General features: G+C 41.0%; 1 protein-coding gene across 2 annotated transcripts; it reads right to left on the reverse strand.

Moving 5' to 3' along the window:
• Window positions 1–704: 704 nt before the first annotated feature.
• Window positions 705–14,045, reverse strand: rnf217 (ring finger protein 217). 2 transcript variants are annotated; one of them, XM_023430216.2, is made up of 7 exons: window positions 13,016–14,045; window positions 9,428–9,649; window positions 9,072–9,236; window positions 7,974–8,071; window positions 7,792–7,895; window positions 6,366–6,437; window positions 705–5,684 (listed from the first exon to the last, which is right to left on the reverse strand). In XM_023430216.2, the coding sequence occupies exons 1-7, from the start codon at window positions 13,982–13,984 to the stop codon at window positions 5,605–5,607; spliced, it is 1,710 nt and encodes a 569-aa protein (XP_023285984.1). In that variant the 5' UTR covers window positions 13,985–14,045; the 3' UTR covers window positions 705–5,604. The 2 variants fall into 2 exon arrangements, with proteins under 2 accessions (XP_023285984.1, XP_087036500.1); XM_087180374.1 differs by lacking the exon at window positions 6,366–6,437 and having other exon boundaries at window positions 13,016–14,043.
• Between the last annotated feature and the right edge of the window lie 2,274 nt (window positions 14,046–16,319).

The following is a 16,319-nucleotide window of genomic DNA, read 5'->3' on the forward strand; positions in this document are numbered from 1 at the left end:
GAATAAGTTCCTTCAGAAATGTAGTAGAGCTGAAGTATAAAGTAGCATGAAACAGAAATACTCCAGTAAAATACAAGAACTTCAAAAATTGCACTTAAATCGTATCATAATTATCAAGCAAAGAAATTGGGCAGCGAACATTTCACTAGGCTGTCTGAATGTTGCCTTTTAAACGTAATATCCTTAACACTACTGCTACAACTACTACTACTACTACTACTATTATTAATGATAATGATAATGATGATAACAATAATAATAATAATAATAATAATATAGTTCAATAAGAAAGGAAGGAAAGAAAGGATTTCAGTTAGCAATATTTTAATTACTGATTTGTTATTCAATTGTTATTTTTTATATTAAATAATCCTCCATGTAATCTTAATTATTGTGGTGATATATTTTAGTTACACTGACTATGTTTGTAATATGCTGCATTTGCATTGTTCAATGTAAAAACCAAGGTTATGGGGACTGGGTTGCTGTGGCACTCTCATGACCCCTGCTGACATCAAACAGTAGTCACCACTGTGTAAGCAGATAAAAAAGAGGTTGATGTTGCTGTAACACACCAACAGACATTTATACAGAATGTCACAGAGTCAGTACTTCAAAAAGTATTAGATAAATCAGAGAAAAAAGAGTGTCAACGGAAAGGTAGTGGTGTCATATATTAATATCAAATAAGTCAAACCATGACGTTTTGGCATTTGACCCAGTTGAATTTATTCTCCATCAGATCCTCAGATGAAAACAGTGTTTGTGGCTAAGTGAGCAATGATAATATCAGCAGACATTTTAAACAGTGGCAGCAGGCGGAAGAGTGTGTTCCTGGATTGTTGGCAAATAAGGAGCACTCGAATCAAGTAAAAGACTTAAGATTTCTTTGAATAGAAATACCATTGAAAACAAAGTGGTGTATACATAATAAATATACTGCTGTTTTCCCAGCAAGTATATGTTTAGATAAGGAAAACCCTTTCTGATGTTACAGATAATACACTGTACTGCAAACTGAATATCCACAGACCTCCTGAGTTGAAAGTAACCTATATGTATCATCCCTAACAATACATTTGATTTGCTGCAGTTGACACATCTTTTTGGTATAAACACCTTCCTCCTGTAAGTTCCACACCAGCCTTATGAAAGTCATCTAATGTTGGAAACAGGGACCACTGTGCTACTGTTTCCTCATTTTAATCTACAGAATCACATGAGTGAGGTTAGCATGAGCCAGAATAACGTGACAGTATCACTTTTGCAAAAATATTGTATCTAATATAGTATCTGGGATGTAGCTGACACACTGAATTGTGGTACCTGTAAATATTTAGATGTTTGGTTTAATTTATTAATTTCTACTAAAAACAAAGGCATGACTGTACTGGACACTGGGGTAACAGACCCACAGCTATATTCAACTGTCATTCCATGTACTTTTCTCTTACATGAGGAGTTCTATGTTATCTTTGCTTGAGCGCTTCTAAGACATCCGCACCTTGGCGAGGCTGTGATATATTTTACCCCCATTTGTAATCTTTGGAGTCACACAGGGGGCTTGAACCACAGGCTGGCAAACCCTGATCTATAGTGGCTGTGAAGGCACCATTGCATATTTTAAGCCAGTATCACTGGGACTGTTACACAAACTAAAAGGCCAGGGGCATCAGCCAGCCAATACACCACAGCAAAAGAAAATCACTGGCTAAAACAACTCTCATGTCACTGACTGAATTAATATAGATCTTTTTTGTGCATATAAAGCTTGAACCAAAGAGTTGTCTAGGGTTTTGATAAATATCAGTGATGAATTCAGTAATATGTAGTAATACAATAATAAAACACAGCAGTGATGGCATTTTGACATGGAATATTTACATTGCATCACATGAATAAAAGGGTGAGGAATCAGATTTGGGTGGATATCTGTGACAAATACCAACCTTTTAGAAAACCTTATTCATTTACGTTTGTCCTGTAGCTAGACAGATGGAAGCAATTCATATTTGCAAAGACTGTCTGACAGCCAAATTGCCAAATAAATCTGACTATAAACTCTCGCTTCTAAGAAGCTCCTTGCCTCATCTGAACAAATGTTAGTTACCTGATAAATTATGTGTATGATTAATCAATTATCAAAGATGCCATATGTTATTTTTTGACAATAATCAATAGATCAGTCATTTCAGCAGTGATACATTATACACTACGGGGCAGCTTTTTTGGTAATATATTGTGGAAACTGTTTCAAATATGCGTTCATATCACGAACAAAAACAGCCCCTAGTGAATACATTTTCAGTTCACTCTGCTGATACATTTCTTTGTGCTGATGACAAGTTAAAATACAAATATCCATCATACTCTGTCAGTCAGTCTTATGTCAATCAAAAAAAAAAAAAAAGGAGAAATTTAATATGTCAGTGTAGTACTAGCCGAGCAGTTAGATTAAACATGTATACGATAAAACATTGCAAGTCAACAATGGTTTCAGTATTTTGTGTTTGGCGCATAACTTACACATTCAATTTCCCAGTGCTGACTCACTAACACACATTTTTTCTTCCCAGCTTCAACCCCTGATCTCCACAGAGGGTTCACAACGCAGCTGAGGGAGGCTGGGAAACACAGACAGTGTTTGCAACACTGAGATATTTGGATCTCTTTTGACACTCGAGTGTCCTTTATTTCCTGGAATTAAATATGGTTGCTAAGCAGCTCTAGGGGAACCTATCAGGAAGCATTTTGAATCTGCAGTGCTGTTCAGCGATTTCTGTGGCACAGCTCATGTAGATGAAGAGCTCTGGGTACAGTGAACAGAAAACAGACTCCCTGAGAGTGCATTTAAACCCAGATTCAGGACCTCTTATGGCTGCTGAAATCAGTGTGTAACAATATATTCTGTGTGTCCTTTAGGAACTTTGTCTGTACAGTTTGACTGCACTTGACAGTTGTTTTTTTTTTTTAAATTAAATCCCAGATGTAGAAAAATGTTTCAGATCCCTGGGATAAAGCCAAGCTAATGGCATTGCTCTGTAAAAATGTCCCACATGCATGAACATCAACGCTGCTTTTCCTTCATGCCTTAAATCCTGGATTTAGTGAAGATTCAGTGATGAAACGTGCTGTAACAATCAGGTTATATTCCACTGGTAACCACTACGGATTTGAAAATGCACTTATAAAAACAAACTATAGTTTCCCCCTCAACCTTTCATTGTTGTATCATTCCATATCTTTTTCTCACTGTGCTGTAACATCCCTTATGTGCAGACGTATTGTGCTTTTCCTCCTCTTCTTGTTTTCCTACAGTCTCTCCTTCGTAAGCCTCTCATGAAAGAGCAACATATCAAAAACAGGTTGCTCGCTCCATGAAGTGGTGGGAAAAAAACACACAATAAAAATCTGTGACAGGTGTACTTGACCGCAGCGTGCACCACTGGTAGCTCTGAGTTATTTTTTCACATATCAGAGGCTCAAAAGCATCCAGTTTGGATTGCTTTTTGTGGGTGAACAGCAGCTACAGCTCCAGTGGGTGTGCACCCCCTGTTTTCCCAACTGAGCCTTTTTTGTACTGTAACTGTCACCTCCACTCACAGCTGAGGTCAGAGGGATGTAAATCCAGTTACACCTCAGAGGACAGCATGGACAAGAGATGTTAGAAAAGTGAGAGATCATAGGGGTAAAAAAAAAAAAAAAAAGAAGCAGTAACACAAAAATTGAGGAATGACAGCAGGGAGGAGAAAAGAGGGATAAGTGAAGGACAGCGAGCTGGCTGCTGCCAGGTGACGAACTTTAAAAATCTTGAAAATCTCCTGTTTCCTGGCAGCACCCCACGTGTGTGCTTTCGTATATGCCAGTGTGAATGAGTTAAGAGGGTGTGTGTATGTGTTTATGTTAAAAACCACTATGCAAACTCTGACAGACAGAAATCCTCCTTTCACTGCAAAAAAAACTGAAACAATACCAAACATTTTCATATCAATTCTTGAAAAGCTTGAAAACCTGATCACCTTATAACTTACATCTGCGTAATTTATCATATATTCAGTGCACAGCAACCTGATCTAGCGTCTATACTCATATTTTAAAAATCTAGCATCCTGTTTACCTTTTTGGCAAACCGCCATCCACACTACCTCAAAAAGCAAAGTCAAACCTTCTGTTTATCTGCTGGGACCATTTGCAACAGTATGTTCAGTCATTTTAAGTCTTAGCCTTTGCATAAGCACTTCTGAACGGTTTCCAAACGTCTTTTGCATAATTATGCCAACAACCTGTGTGACCTTGTGCAGACTCCACAATACACTGACAGCATCACCACCTAAACCTCCGCAAAAGGCAACCCCTAAAAAACAAAAAAAAACAACAACAAAGGAGCAGGGTCAACTGTCTGTCCTGCCACATTCAGCGTTTTGTTTTGGCACAATTACCATACAGCAGACTTTCTTTTTTTTTTTGATGATGCAGATACTGGCATAGAGTATGTGGGCACAGCAGAGAAGAGCTGCCAGCCAGGGAGGGTGCATGTGTATGTGTGTGTGTGTGTGTGTGTGTGTGTGTGTGTGTGAGCCACCATCCAGCCAGGCAGTGAGGAGGGGTGAAAGGAGAGTGAGGAAGACAGAGACAGATAGAAAGAGGAGTTGATGGAAAACCACAACAGAAACAATGGAGGCTCACTAAAATTCTATCTGTGTTTTCCAATATTTCATTCAGAGGTCACTTTCAGTCACCTTCAAGCCTTATAGCAAGAACTTGAGATCAGGCAGAGTCAGTATTATTCAGGGTAGCCAAGAATAGCAGTGTCTGAGTAGTATCATCCTTCAAGTTTAGTCCTTTTATTTTCCACAGTGTGCGCTTGTCAGAAACACAAATTGCAATGGAAATTGTCAATATCCGATGAAAACTGCATTTCCAACAGAGGAAGAAGAACAAAGTCAATGTCCAGTTGTTGTTGCATCAGTGAGAACTCATTTCTCCACCATGGCTTGTTCCGAATTCAGCTTCCATCTTACATCTTTTCCTCGCTACCTGCAGCGCAAGCAACTTTTACAATTAAGGACGATATTATTTCCTCGTATTTCCGCGTTGTTCACCTGTGAATTCCTCCAGTGAGCGTTCCTTGTAACATTTTTCTGGTAATCAACATTATCAAATCCTCTCGTCTACAAAATCTATAATTTGTAAAATATCAGCAACGGGCTCCCAGCTTCTTCTTTTAATGTATTCTCACAAGTGCGGGTGTAAACGAAACTGACTCCGTCCGCAAATGTGCACTGCTGAAACTTTCTGTAATGTGTGTGGGACAAGGGTTGATCAGTAGGAAAGTCCTAACAGTTATGAAAGTTTGTTACATTTTAAGGGATTCAAACACTTACTATCCATTATGTGAGCAGCACTGTACAAAACAGCAGTTCCTCCAGGATTCAGAAGGGGTTTTATGTCTGTTTCAGCTTGAATATCCAAGTCAGGTTCATTTTCTGATGTTCCTCTCACACTTTTGCGATGACTCAGGCTGGCATGTCTGTCCCTGAGGATATGTGGGTGTTGTCGATTCAAGCTGTGTGAGCGTGGTCTTGATGTAGTGCAGGGCAGGTGTCAGATCCACCGTCCAGAGCCCTGAGTGCGCTGCTTCTTCTTCCTCTTACACACATAGTAGACCGGGAAAACTACCAAACCTGCAGACAAGGAAGGTGTTTGTTGAGATAAAGACACAACAAAGTGGGAGAGGTATGCATTAAAGCAAAAATAATTGTTTCTGATGATACTGATTGAGTAATATCTCATGACATTTCCACATGGATTTGATTTGATTATTCCATTTTACAGTACACTGTGAACAGAATTGGCATATGTGAAATTAATTGAGCTGAAAAAGAAAGGATTGGAGGCGCTGATTCTATTCATGATGGAAATAAATATGAATCTGCCATCACGGCATGTTAGCCTGCAGCGGATCATCTGTCAGACATACAGACACGGGAAAGAGATTAACTCTAATTATAGTTCAGCTGAGGCATCAATAGTTCACAATACTGTCTGACAGGCAGCTCAGAGAGTCTGCAGTTGGATGATGATACTAGTAAATGTAGTTCCAGGAAGTAAAAGTCAGTCATCCAGAGAGTGAAAATCTGTATCTACAACTTTGCATTTTTAAAAAAAAATCAGGAACAGTTTCCTTGTCTTTCACATGAAACTCAGAGATGCCCATAATGTCATTGGCAGTGGAGCTGTTTTGCTGTGTGGAAGAAAGTATCCGTAATAGAGCCAAACCATTTAGCTGTTATCTGTTTACATTTCTCCTCTGGAGCTTCACCCTGATTAATGTGCATGTGTGTTCATGTGTGTAATTATGTTACCTATCACCAGTGCAAGAGCTCCAAGCACCACGACCAGTAGAATGACCACTGGAGCTATCAGCACCTTAGTGGCTGCAGAGAGAAACGGAGAGCGAGGAGAACAAGAATCATCCATAATGAATAACTGCTCTTTCAGATGGGATGGAAATTACATTGTTCAAATTTAATGGTTTGTTTTGTTACATTGTAAATAAAACTTCAATGCATCCCTGCAGAAATGTTAAGGTGTTCAGACGCCAGTGTGGAGTTATGCAAGTTACTTAATGCAGAACAGATTTCAGTGAAAATGATCAGCTCCATCTACAGTTAAATGTTTCATATTAAATGCAAAATCTGTGGCGCTAACAGGCCATGGCATGAGAACAGTGATGAGAGCTGTAATGAGTAAACGGTTCTTGTTAAGGGACAAATTAGCTCCCAGTCCGACAGGCTCCCTGCTGATATAACGAGCTGTAGCTGTCATGGAGAGCAGAGTCAAACAGATCTATCAGAGGAGTTCAACTTCCTGGAGGCTTACTAGTGAATAAGTGTGAATGGATAATTACGGCTAACATAATCTGATATGTGATGCTTTCACACTTCATTAGAAAGCTTTTCTCAGTGGCATCTGCAAGTTCAGTCAGATATAAATGCATTCCCTCGTGTCACAGTGATAAGATACAACATGTTGCATTTTGCAGAGCCTTTCCAGAGTTGTGGCTCTATGGGTAGCCAGTCCACCACTTTGGTGCAGAATGAAGGTATTAATGACTAGCTACCTTCATTCCCACCAGCCTCAGCTGTACTTTGTGTTTTCTGCAAATTAGCAGATGTCAGCATGCTAACATGCTAAACTTAAACATGTTAAAAATTCTATCAGCCTGTTAACATTGTCATTGTGAATGTATTAGCACAATGCTGTTAGCATTCAGCTGAAAGCCCTGCTGTACCTTAACCTCACAGAGCTGCTAGCATTAGTAGTAACAAGCAGCAGACTGTTGTTATCTAACACATGAAGAGAGAAAAAAAACTACTCCACTGCAATTTATATCAGTATTACTCACTCTCACTCTAATTCACAATTATAATCCCCTGCTAAGTGCAAAGTGTTCTCACCGGTTCATTTTGAGTCATGGAGAACAGAATTACAGTATATAAAGCAGTTTGAGAGAAGGTACATACACTGGGAAAAAAAGCTGTTTATCATCAACACTGGGTTATTGCCGCATCAACTGCATCAGCTACACTGAATCTGGTGCTTTGTTAAAACCCTCAACTACTCCAATAAAACAACAGAAGACACAGAAGCTATATTAGTGTAAATCTCTATTTTTTGGACATCATGCTGGGAAAAAACAATCCTCAATCAATCGGAATTAAAAAGCTCATCAGGTCCAGATTCAGGATTCTCTTTCCCCCCGCCACATATTCATACACATCAACATACCACAGACAGAGCCTCTAATGAGCCGTCTAAGATGAGGTTTATCAGGCAGATAGCGATACTTGCAGCCAAACACGCTGAGGTTGGATGTATGGTCCCCAAAAAACCTGCCAACAAAGATGGTGAAAGATGAAGTCAGAGCTGCGGGAAAAACGACAGCTGCAGAAAAAAAAAAATACACTAACCTTAGGTGTCGATAGCGTTCTCCACAGCGGTAGCAGAAGTTTGTGTTACACTGTGTACAAGTCATATGGTCACATCCCTCTGTACGCTGAATATGGATCTAAAAACAGGAAGAGGCAAAAACAGGGAAGATAGACAGAAACATTTAACAGTTTTCAGCCACCACATTCTATATTCATTGCACTGACAAAGAGCTGTGTGCATTATCTCAAAAGCCTGTCATCCAATTGGAATACATCCTTATAATGACCAAGTCGAGTCAGCTCAGTTTATTCTGAAAGACATACAATTCCCCAATGTTACTCACATTTAAAAGCAATACTGGCAGAGGTTTCTCTTATTTTCACACCAAAATCTATAAGAATGTGGTTCAGCATCCGTTGAATGGCACAGCAATGTGCATGCAGCAGTGCAGTTAATGGATCTTCACTTCTGGCTGCTGTAGCAGTGAGCAGTCTTCCTATAAACTAGGCATTAAGTTCAGCTGCTCTCAGCTTCTTTTCCAGCTAAACACAGCATGACACCAATTTGTTAGCTTCACAGTCACCCTGCTCCCAGAGCAGAGCAGAAATTCAGAGACATGGAGCAGCAGTGTGACAAACACAGATGGTGAGCATTTGCTGCTGTGAGCAAACATTTCCCATATACCGGTAATTAGCTTAATTTACGTCTTCCTTTAGTCATCTTCTGACAGTCAAATTAGATACTGTGTAGACTAACTTGGTTGTAATGAGACTGAGAGATAAGACCAGCCTGGTTTGATGACTGCGAGAGTCCACCAGATATGGTTTTGCTCTAGCAGAGACATCATTATTTTTTTCAATATGTTCACCGTCTATGCGTCTCTGATCTGCTGTAACACATGCACTTTAAATCTGTGCGTCCCTCTAGTTCTCTATAGCTCCCCATCCATCATCCATCCCTGCTTTAATGCTTCTTTACCTTCATTGATTTATTCTTCTACATTGATTCCATGCTCCATCAGTCAACTCCCTTTCCATTTACCCACACCCACCTTACACTGCAGCCGCAGCCGGCATTCCTCACACACACTAAGATGCTTTACAGTTTGTATCCTCTCTACTATCCCCAGTTCTTACCTTGCACTGTGGACATTTCTGGGCGTTTCTTTGTCCATGTTCAATGACACTTGCCCATGTTCGTAGCAGCTTGTCTCCTTTTCTGTAGTCGCGACATTTGAGGCCATTGTGCCAGGGCGCATGGCATTTAAAGCACCACACAAACTGGCAATTGCTACACTGGATCTACAGTAGGGACAGGAGACAGTAGATCAATGCTCAGATTACTTTTTATTACTTTAGTAGATGGTATATATCAGCAATATGTGGAATTTAATTTCACGTATTTCACTGAATATTGCTGTAAAATATTTAATATCTTTCTTATGTTCTCCGTGCAGCAGCTGGGGGCATGTGTATTCTAACTGTCATCTTACCTTGTACTTGTGCTCGGAGTGGTTGGGGTTGTGCTTCTTCAGAGAGGTGAACTGACTGCACTGGGGGCAGGGCTTGGTGCTCGAATCCAGCTGATTCAGCTCCAAAAAGTAACGATATTTTGCCACATCCTCATTGGCCAAATGGGAAATCACCACTCCCTCCTCCAGGTTGCCACTGCACTCTGTGATCGGACAGCTGATGTAAGGTTTGGCCACTCGCACCTGGGAAACATGACAGACAGGAGATTGATAGTATTGTGCAAGACCAGCAGGAAAGTCACAACAACAATTTGTATGTGAACTAACGATTGAATATCAACTAAATGTCACATTTGGAATCTGTGTGCTTCAAGCAACACTGCTGCATAGTGTGTTTTTATGGTGGGTCTCTCTGTTAAAGCGATGGACTACAACTATCAAATCTACATATGGAATATATTCACATCACTGATGGGAAATGGTTAATAATTTACCACAGAATAGAGGAAGGGATAGGTAGCTGAGTGGAAGACTGAAGGAGGCAGTGGAGAGAGTGGAAGTTAATATGTATCAAGACACACACACACACACACACACACACACACACACACACACACACACACACACACACACACACACACACACACTTTAATCCAAACCAAGTGCCTGGCAGTCAGTTACAGCAAGTGGACCTTATCCACACACTAATTACACAGTCAGGTCATTCAGTCACACACTAAATTTAAAATCACAGACACTGACAGAAACGATGGGGAAAACACACTTCTCAAAGATAGATTAAATTGAACAATGTTAAGAGGTTTGCACAAACTAAACACTGAACTACATTTTGAGACAATGATTTACACCTTCAGGGCCATCTTTATACCTGCACACAGCGGAGTAGTGATGCTCTCAGTTTAGTGTGCACTATTTCATAATCTAAAAATAAAACATTAATTTAGGGTACTCAAGTCACTGTATGTTTTATAGTGTCACATAAGTTAGTAATACTTTGTTAGGGAAGAAGACACATTTTCTGAGTTCAGTAAAACACCAAAACAATACAAGTGTGTGTTCAGATCTCATCTAACTGTGATATAGTAAGCATCAAAGGTAAGACTAGAGAAACACTGAACTTCCTCTTCTCATTCTCTCGCATCTTTTTTCCTCCCAGGGCATCTCCTCCTCTCCAGTTCCCTCTCTCTTTCTCTTCCTCATTTCATATTTTCTTTCTGTCTTATTCTCTCTCTCCACACTTTCAGTCCATCAAAGCCAGTGAGACCTGTTGTGCTGACACATGATAAGGTATTTTGTCAGTGTGTGTGTGTGTGTGTGTGTGTGTGTATGTGTGTGTGACTGTGAGAGAGCGTGTGAAATGACGGCAGACAGAAAGGAAAGAACAATAGCATAGGCCTCTGACAGTGTTACACCTAATATCCCCTAAAGCACGTGCACACACACCCACACATGCACACACACACCCATCCATCCATCCACCCACACACAGACTAAAAACCTATTACATGATTATGAAAATGTATCCTCTGCAGGCATGAGAGCTGATGTGTTAGGATTGTTGCCACAACACTAACCCCTGCCAGACTGGTTGAGCAGGTTTGGACTGCTGCCACTTTCTGTCTCTCACGTACACGTACACACGCACACACACACACACACACACACACACACACACACACACACACACACACACACACACACACACACACGTCACTAAGTGTAGAGTGTTTAAAATGTGGGTTACTTTGTTCTGCATTTTCACTGTAATGGGGTGAAACATAACTCAGCATAAAGACATACACATGATGCAAACAGTAAAACAATTGAGCTTAAAATGTGCACAAGGCTGTGGTGACTGTTAGCTCAGCCAGAGCCAAAGCTAGTACCACTTAGTGTCAGTATGCAGTGACATTATAGTTTGGCATGTCTGAGGTTGGTGCACATTGTGGTGTTGTCATCTTTACAGTAAAATTATGATTTGATCAAAAACATGCCAGTTAATAATCCTAATCATAACAATATATTTGGTACATAATGTCTGACAAAAAAGGCTGGTATGTTATGGTAGAGTGAGGTTTGTCACTTCAAACGGGCAAGATCCACAGCTACTATATCCCTGTTTATAAATCTAAAAATAAGTCCAACAATACTGCCTTAATCTAAAGAGGCTGATATATAACAAGTAAGTTGCTGGTTTAATCCCTGGCACATGATTAGAACCAAACCAGTGCAAACCAGCCTCCTACTGCATCCATCTACCCTGACTGCCCACGTGCCCTGAAGAAAGGTACAAAATCCCCTCCCAGGGTCCTTTTTAAGTTCATATACTGTGATCTCTCTGACTTAACGCTCACTGTACCTATTGAGGGTTAACACCAAGCATGTGTTCTTAACTAAGAGTGCAGTAGATTAACAGAAAGAAAATCCACCCTCACAGGATAGTTTACATGACCCTTATCTCATTCTCAGTGAGATTATCAAAGAGTCAGCGTGTGTCTGTGTTTATGATTATTCATGCCTTGTTATCAAAGAAAGATAATTACAGATACAAAGTAGTCTATAGAACTGATAAAAACTGTTTCATCAGATTTAAGCAGATTATCGCTCCAGTAGCAATGTCCTAAGATTGTTATGTATCCCCAACGTGTAAACTTTATAATAACAGACGCCAACAAAGGCTTTATCAAGGCTGGAGTTATATTTTGAAGGTTACTGACTGGCACCAGCTCACGAACAAGGCACTTAAAGAAAAAAAAAATCCATCATGAGACACTTTAGCCTTTGTAGGAGGCAGTCCCTATTTCCATGGCAGCTACACTGTAGATTAATGGAAGTAAATGTTTCATCTATCAATTATTCATGTTCTTGATGAATCAGTGTAAATCACCATCAGGATCAATGAATAAGATCTCTGACTAGACTCTTTATTTTTGCATAAATATTCAAATGTCATACAGGGAGAAGTACTTTGTACAAAAACCCTCCTAAGTGCCTCAGTGAGACATGCTGTGTCCTCATTAGGACTTTGTTTTGACTGACTTCAACCATTACATTGCACTATGCACATCAGAATACAAATACTGTATCTGAGGGTGGAATCTTACTAAAATAGGTGAGCGTTAGACGAGGAAGTTCTGCTGAATAAGCCCAACAATGCACAAAGTCTGCTATTGTGAAAATAAATCCTTCCCAAGTCCCAGTTTTAGTGCAGAATGTGTCAGTGACCCAGATTCACAGAAAAATAGTTATCACAAGATAAGGAGACCTGCAGATGTTGAGCTTTGACACTTTCGTAATAATTACATAAAACTTTATCCTAATTAACAATGGAGAGCCCCTTTAGAGCCCTAATCCAGATATTTTTATGAAATATTTGAAACATGTGGGGTCAGGTCGTTGAGGATGAATCAGAGTATTTTTCCACAGTTCCCAGAATTTTTAACAATGCCCCTGCAGTGGGGCAGGTAAGCTGCCATAACATTAAAAGTGACGGAGAAGATAGCTTGTGTGTGTTATTGATGCTGAAGTACACTTAAACCAGCTGCTGAGTGACCCTGCGATCCCTGCCTCCCCCAGCCCCCCACCAACCTGAGAGCTGACGTAGAGCTTCAGACACTCGTCACACACGGCCTTCCTGCAGCAGGGCAGAGGTGCGATGGTTTTGTCTTCCAGGCACACCCGGCAACTCTGTATCGCACTCTCTGCACCGGCCTGCGCCCTGTACAGCTGATGGGAGATATCCCCGAACGGATCCACCAGGTCTTCCAGAGTATACAATGCCGGTTCGGGACTCGAACCTCCTTCCTGTCCTGTCTCCAAGTCCATTTCTGGTGCGTCAGACGTGACCGTCTCATCGTAGCGGTTTGTGATATCAGCGTCTTTTTGATGACTGTCGTTGGCGATGCAGTAAACAGTGCAGTAGACGTGTTCTTTGACACTAAAAGACTCGTCTAAACTTACTGTGTTGTTGTCACTGGCACATATATGATGGCACTGAACTACATGTGCATCCGAAGTCGTTAACTCGCTCGAGGTTGGCTCGTTTTTCGTCGCAGCTTCGCCCGTTTCTCGGTCCGACTTTTTACAGTCGCCACACTCACTTCCATGGCCGTTCGTAACGTCGTTGTTAACGTTTCCTAGATGGTTTTCAAGCTCGGCGCCGCACTGCATCCGACCGCTTGTGTTCAAACGGAGAGAGGGAGACTTTGACACCCCGAAATTCCTCCTCAAAATCTCGACAGCGCTCGCCCTCCTCCTCTCTCCTCCGCCGTTGCAGTTGTTGTTGTTATTGCCCTCCGCATCCTTCTCCTCCTCGCTGCTCCTCTCCTCCGAGTCCCTCTCTCCTCCGTCGAGTGATAACCGAGAGTTTGATCTGGTGACACGTCGGTTTAAATCTCTGACCTGCCGCTCAACTTTACCGTCCGTGAGGGAAGTTTCTGTCGGGAGGTTGCGGGACAATTTCACCCTCCCCTCCTCGAAACTGCTGATAAAACTCGGCATTTTACAGGCGTCAGCTATCGGTCCGTCATCTTCCATCCCCGGTTTGGCTCTCCCCATCTGATGAGCGGCTCTCTCCCGGACGGACCTCCGCCTGTCGCTCTCTTACACAACTCCAACCAAAACAAAACAAAGCAGGCAGCTCGATGCTTCCGGGTCTCGTCGTCAGCATGCTGAAGAGCAACGATAGGCCGAGGGGAAGCCTAGTGGTGGACTGCAGCCCTGGCAGATCCAATACACAGTAGTAGTATGGCCAGTGCTGGATTAGACTGGAACCGGGCACAGCAGGCAGCCGACCTGGGTCTTCAGAACCCCAGGGCCCCAAAATGTAACTGAAACTTTGTTTGGCAATATCAGCTAAAATGATAAGGGCCTTAAAGTGGATCCTGCTTCTTTACCTAATATTGAGGCCCTGTCTTGATAAAAGTCCATGTGCCAAAAGTTTCGAGACAAATTGTGCCAGTTTTGTACATGTGTTGCATATTCCTACATTAATGAGTTAAACTGTCACACAGTAAATCTGGGAACAACAGAAAAAACTGTTCACACTGCACTGGGAATATGGCAAAGGGACTGAGAGCCAGCAGTCCCCTTCCGTCCCAGGGTGCCTGTAGGTTAACCCAGCTATATTGGTGGCAAATTGATGATTGTCACTGTCTGTGGTGAAGACAGCTGTCTCATACATAAAAGACATACAATATGTGTGTTATTAATAATTCAAATCATCTGTTATCATGGAGGAGATACATTCAAGGCAGCAACGTACAGTAGTATATATATCAGTGGATGACATTGACTGCTCAGTTGTCATGGTGATGGCTCATTTACATGCCAGAGTGAAGTCATATCTTTGACAGCTGAACGACGCGTCCACTGATGAAGACCTTGAGATGCAGTTGTAAGTTCTAAGTAATGCTGCTAAGTGGACCTTGACTTAGTATTGCATTTACTCTTTCCAAGATCAAGAATGAAACTTCATGCTCAAATAAAATCTATAATTTGAAGCATGTACCCAACTCTAGAAAAAAAAAGAAACTGCAGAGAAAACTTGTTTACTTGTTTTTTTTTAAGTATAAAGAGTGCATAAACTATGATTTTCCTTGCCTGTAGATTGTGCACATCTAGATATGAAATTTCAAACTACTGCTGCTTTTCTGCCAATAGGTGGTGCAGGTAGGACTGGAACTGCAGGTACATAACTCAACTTCTGCATTTAGGTGATACAGTATTTGCTGCTTCACATCAATGAAATACACAGTATACTGTATATGAGGGTATAACTGAGAGGGGAAAACCATCAAGCTCACATATGCACATCCGCCCAGCCATTGACCTTGAGCAAGACACATTTTGCTTTTATTATTCCCACTATTATTATTATTACCAGTGGTGATAGTCCCAGCTGGTTAGTTTAAGGCTACATAGTATTTGAAAGGTTGTAGACCTATTACCGTTCATTACATCACACACACAATTCTCATCTCCACAAAGTCCCCCTGTAACCAGAACTCGATGGGGAAAGTGACACTTGAACACTGAAGAATGAATGTAATTTGGACAGGCACCTTTTTAGTTCAGCGTTGTTGGCACAACTTTCAAATAAACCTAACTGGGGCGCTTGTAAAATGGGTTGTTAGCTCTGTTACAATTTCTCATTAATGCCATAGGGCCCAAGCCACACGGTAATTAGTTTGCTTGTCCTGGCTGTGCCCAATTGGTTTTAGGGGAGAATGCCAACAACGTTAAAAAGCTTTTACAAGTGCCAGTCTCAGTTTATTACATAAAGCCAGAGAACCCATCAGACGTTTTCAGGAGTGTGCAGCTCCACACTATGCAGGTCCAAAAGTGGGGACGGTGTGCAGTCGAATAAATATTTAAACTACTTCTAAACCTGAGCGGTTACTCTACCAGAAACTCAGCTGAATGCATCTGTAAAGAGGGTTTTTCTACCACACTCAAGAGGTTTTCAGTCTTAATTGGGTATTTATTTCATGTTTTACTTAAACACTACTATTCTCAAGGATTTATACATTGAATTTGCACTGGTATACTTCCTTGGCAAAGGAATAGTAGTGCTTCCTGGCAATGGGTTTGTGTTTGAGTAAGTAGAGGAGATACTGATGTACTCTATGACTGATAAGGATGTATGAACTTAAAATAGTGATCAGGGTTTGTGTTTTTCCCTAAGTTGTCTTTTAGGAACCTGTTTGAGAGGCTTTATTTCAATAACCTAGGCTGTGAATACTTTGTCATTTGCATGCATAATGTAGCAGATAGAAATAATTTGTGTACAAAAAAATGTCTGAAACGTGTCAGAGAACAGAGGACACATTATAGACTTTCTTCACTGTCTACTTTATTCCCAACTGTCTAGTTTATGTACAGTCAGTCTCCT

This window comes from Seriola lalandi, unplaced genomic scaffold, assembly GCF_002814215.2.
Source record: "Seriola lalandi dorsalis isolate HSWRI2012SDOR001 ecotype SW California unplaced genomic scaffold, Sedor1 jcf7180002054901, whole genome shotgun sequence".
Classification (NCBI taxonomy): domain Eukaryota; kingdom Metazoa; phylum Chordata; class Actinopteri; order Carangiformes; family Carangidae; genus Seriola; species Seriola lalandi.

Excerpts from the sequence above, each read along its gene's own strand:
- rnf217 (XM_023430216.2), bottom strand. The coding sequence starts at position 13,984 with ATGGGGAGAGCCAAACCGGGGATGGAAGATGACGGACCGATAGCTGAC. Across the intron at positions 8,072-9,071 it reads AGAAATGTCCACAGTGCAAG|ATCCATATTCAGCGTACAGA; the intron begins GTAAGAACTGGG and ends TCCTGTTTTTAG. Across the intron at positions 5,685-6,365 it reads AGCTCTTGCACTGGTGATAG|GTTTGGTAGTTTTCCCGGTC; the intron begins GTAACATAATTA and ends CCTTGTCTGCAG.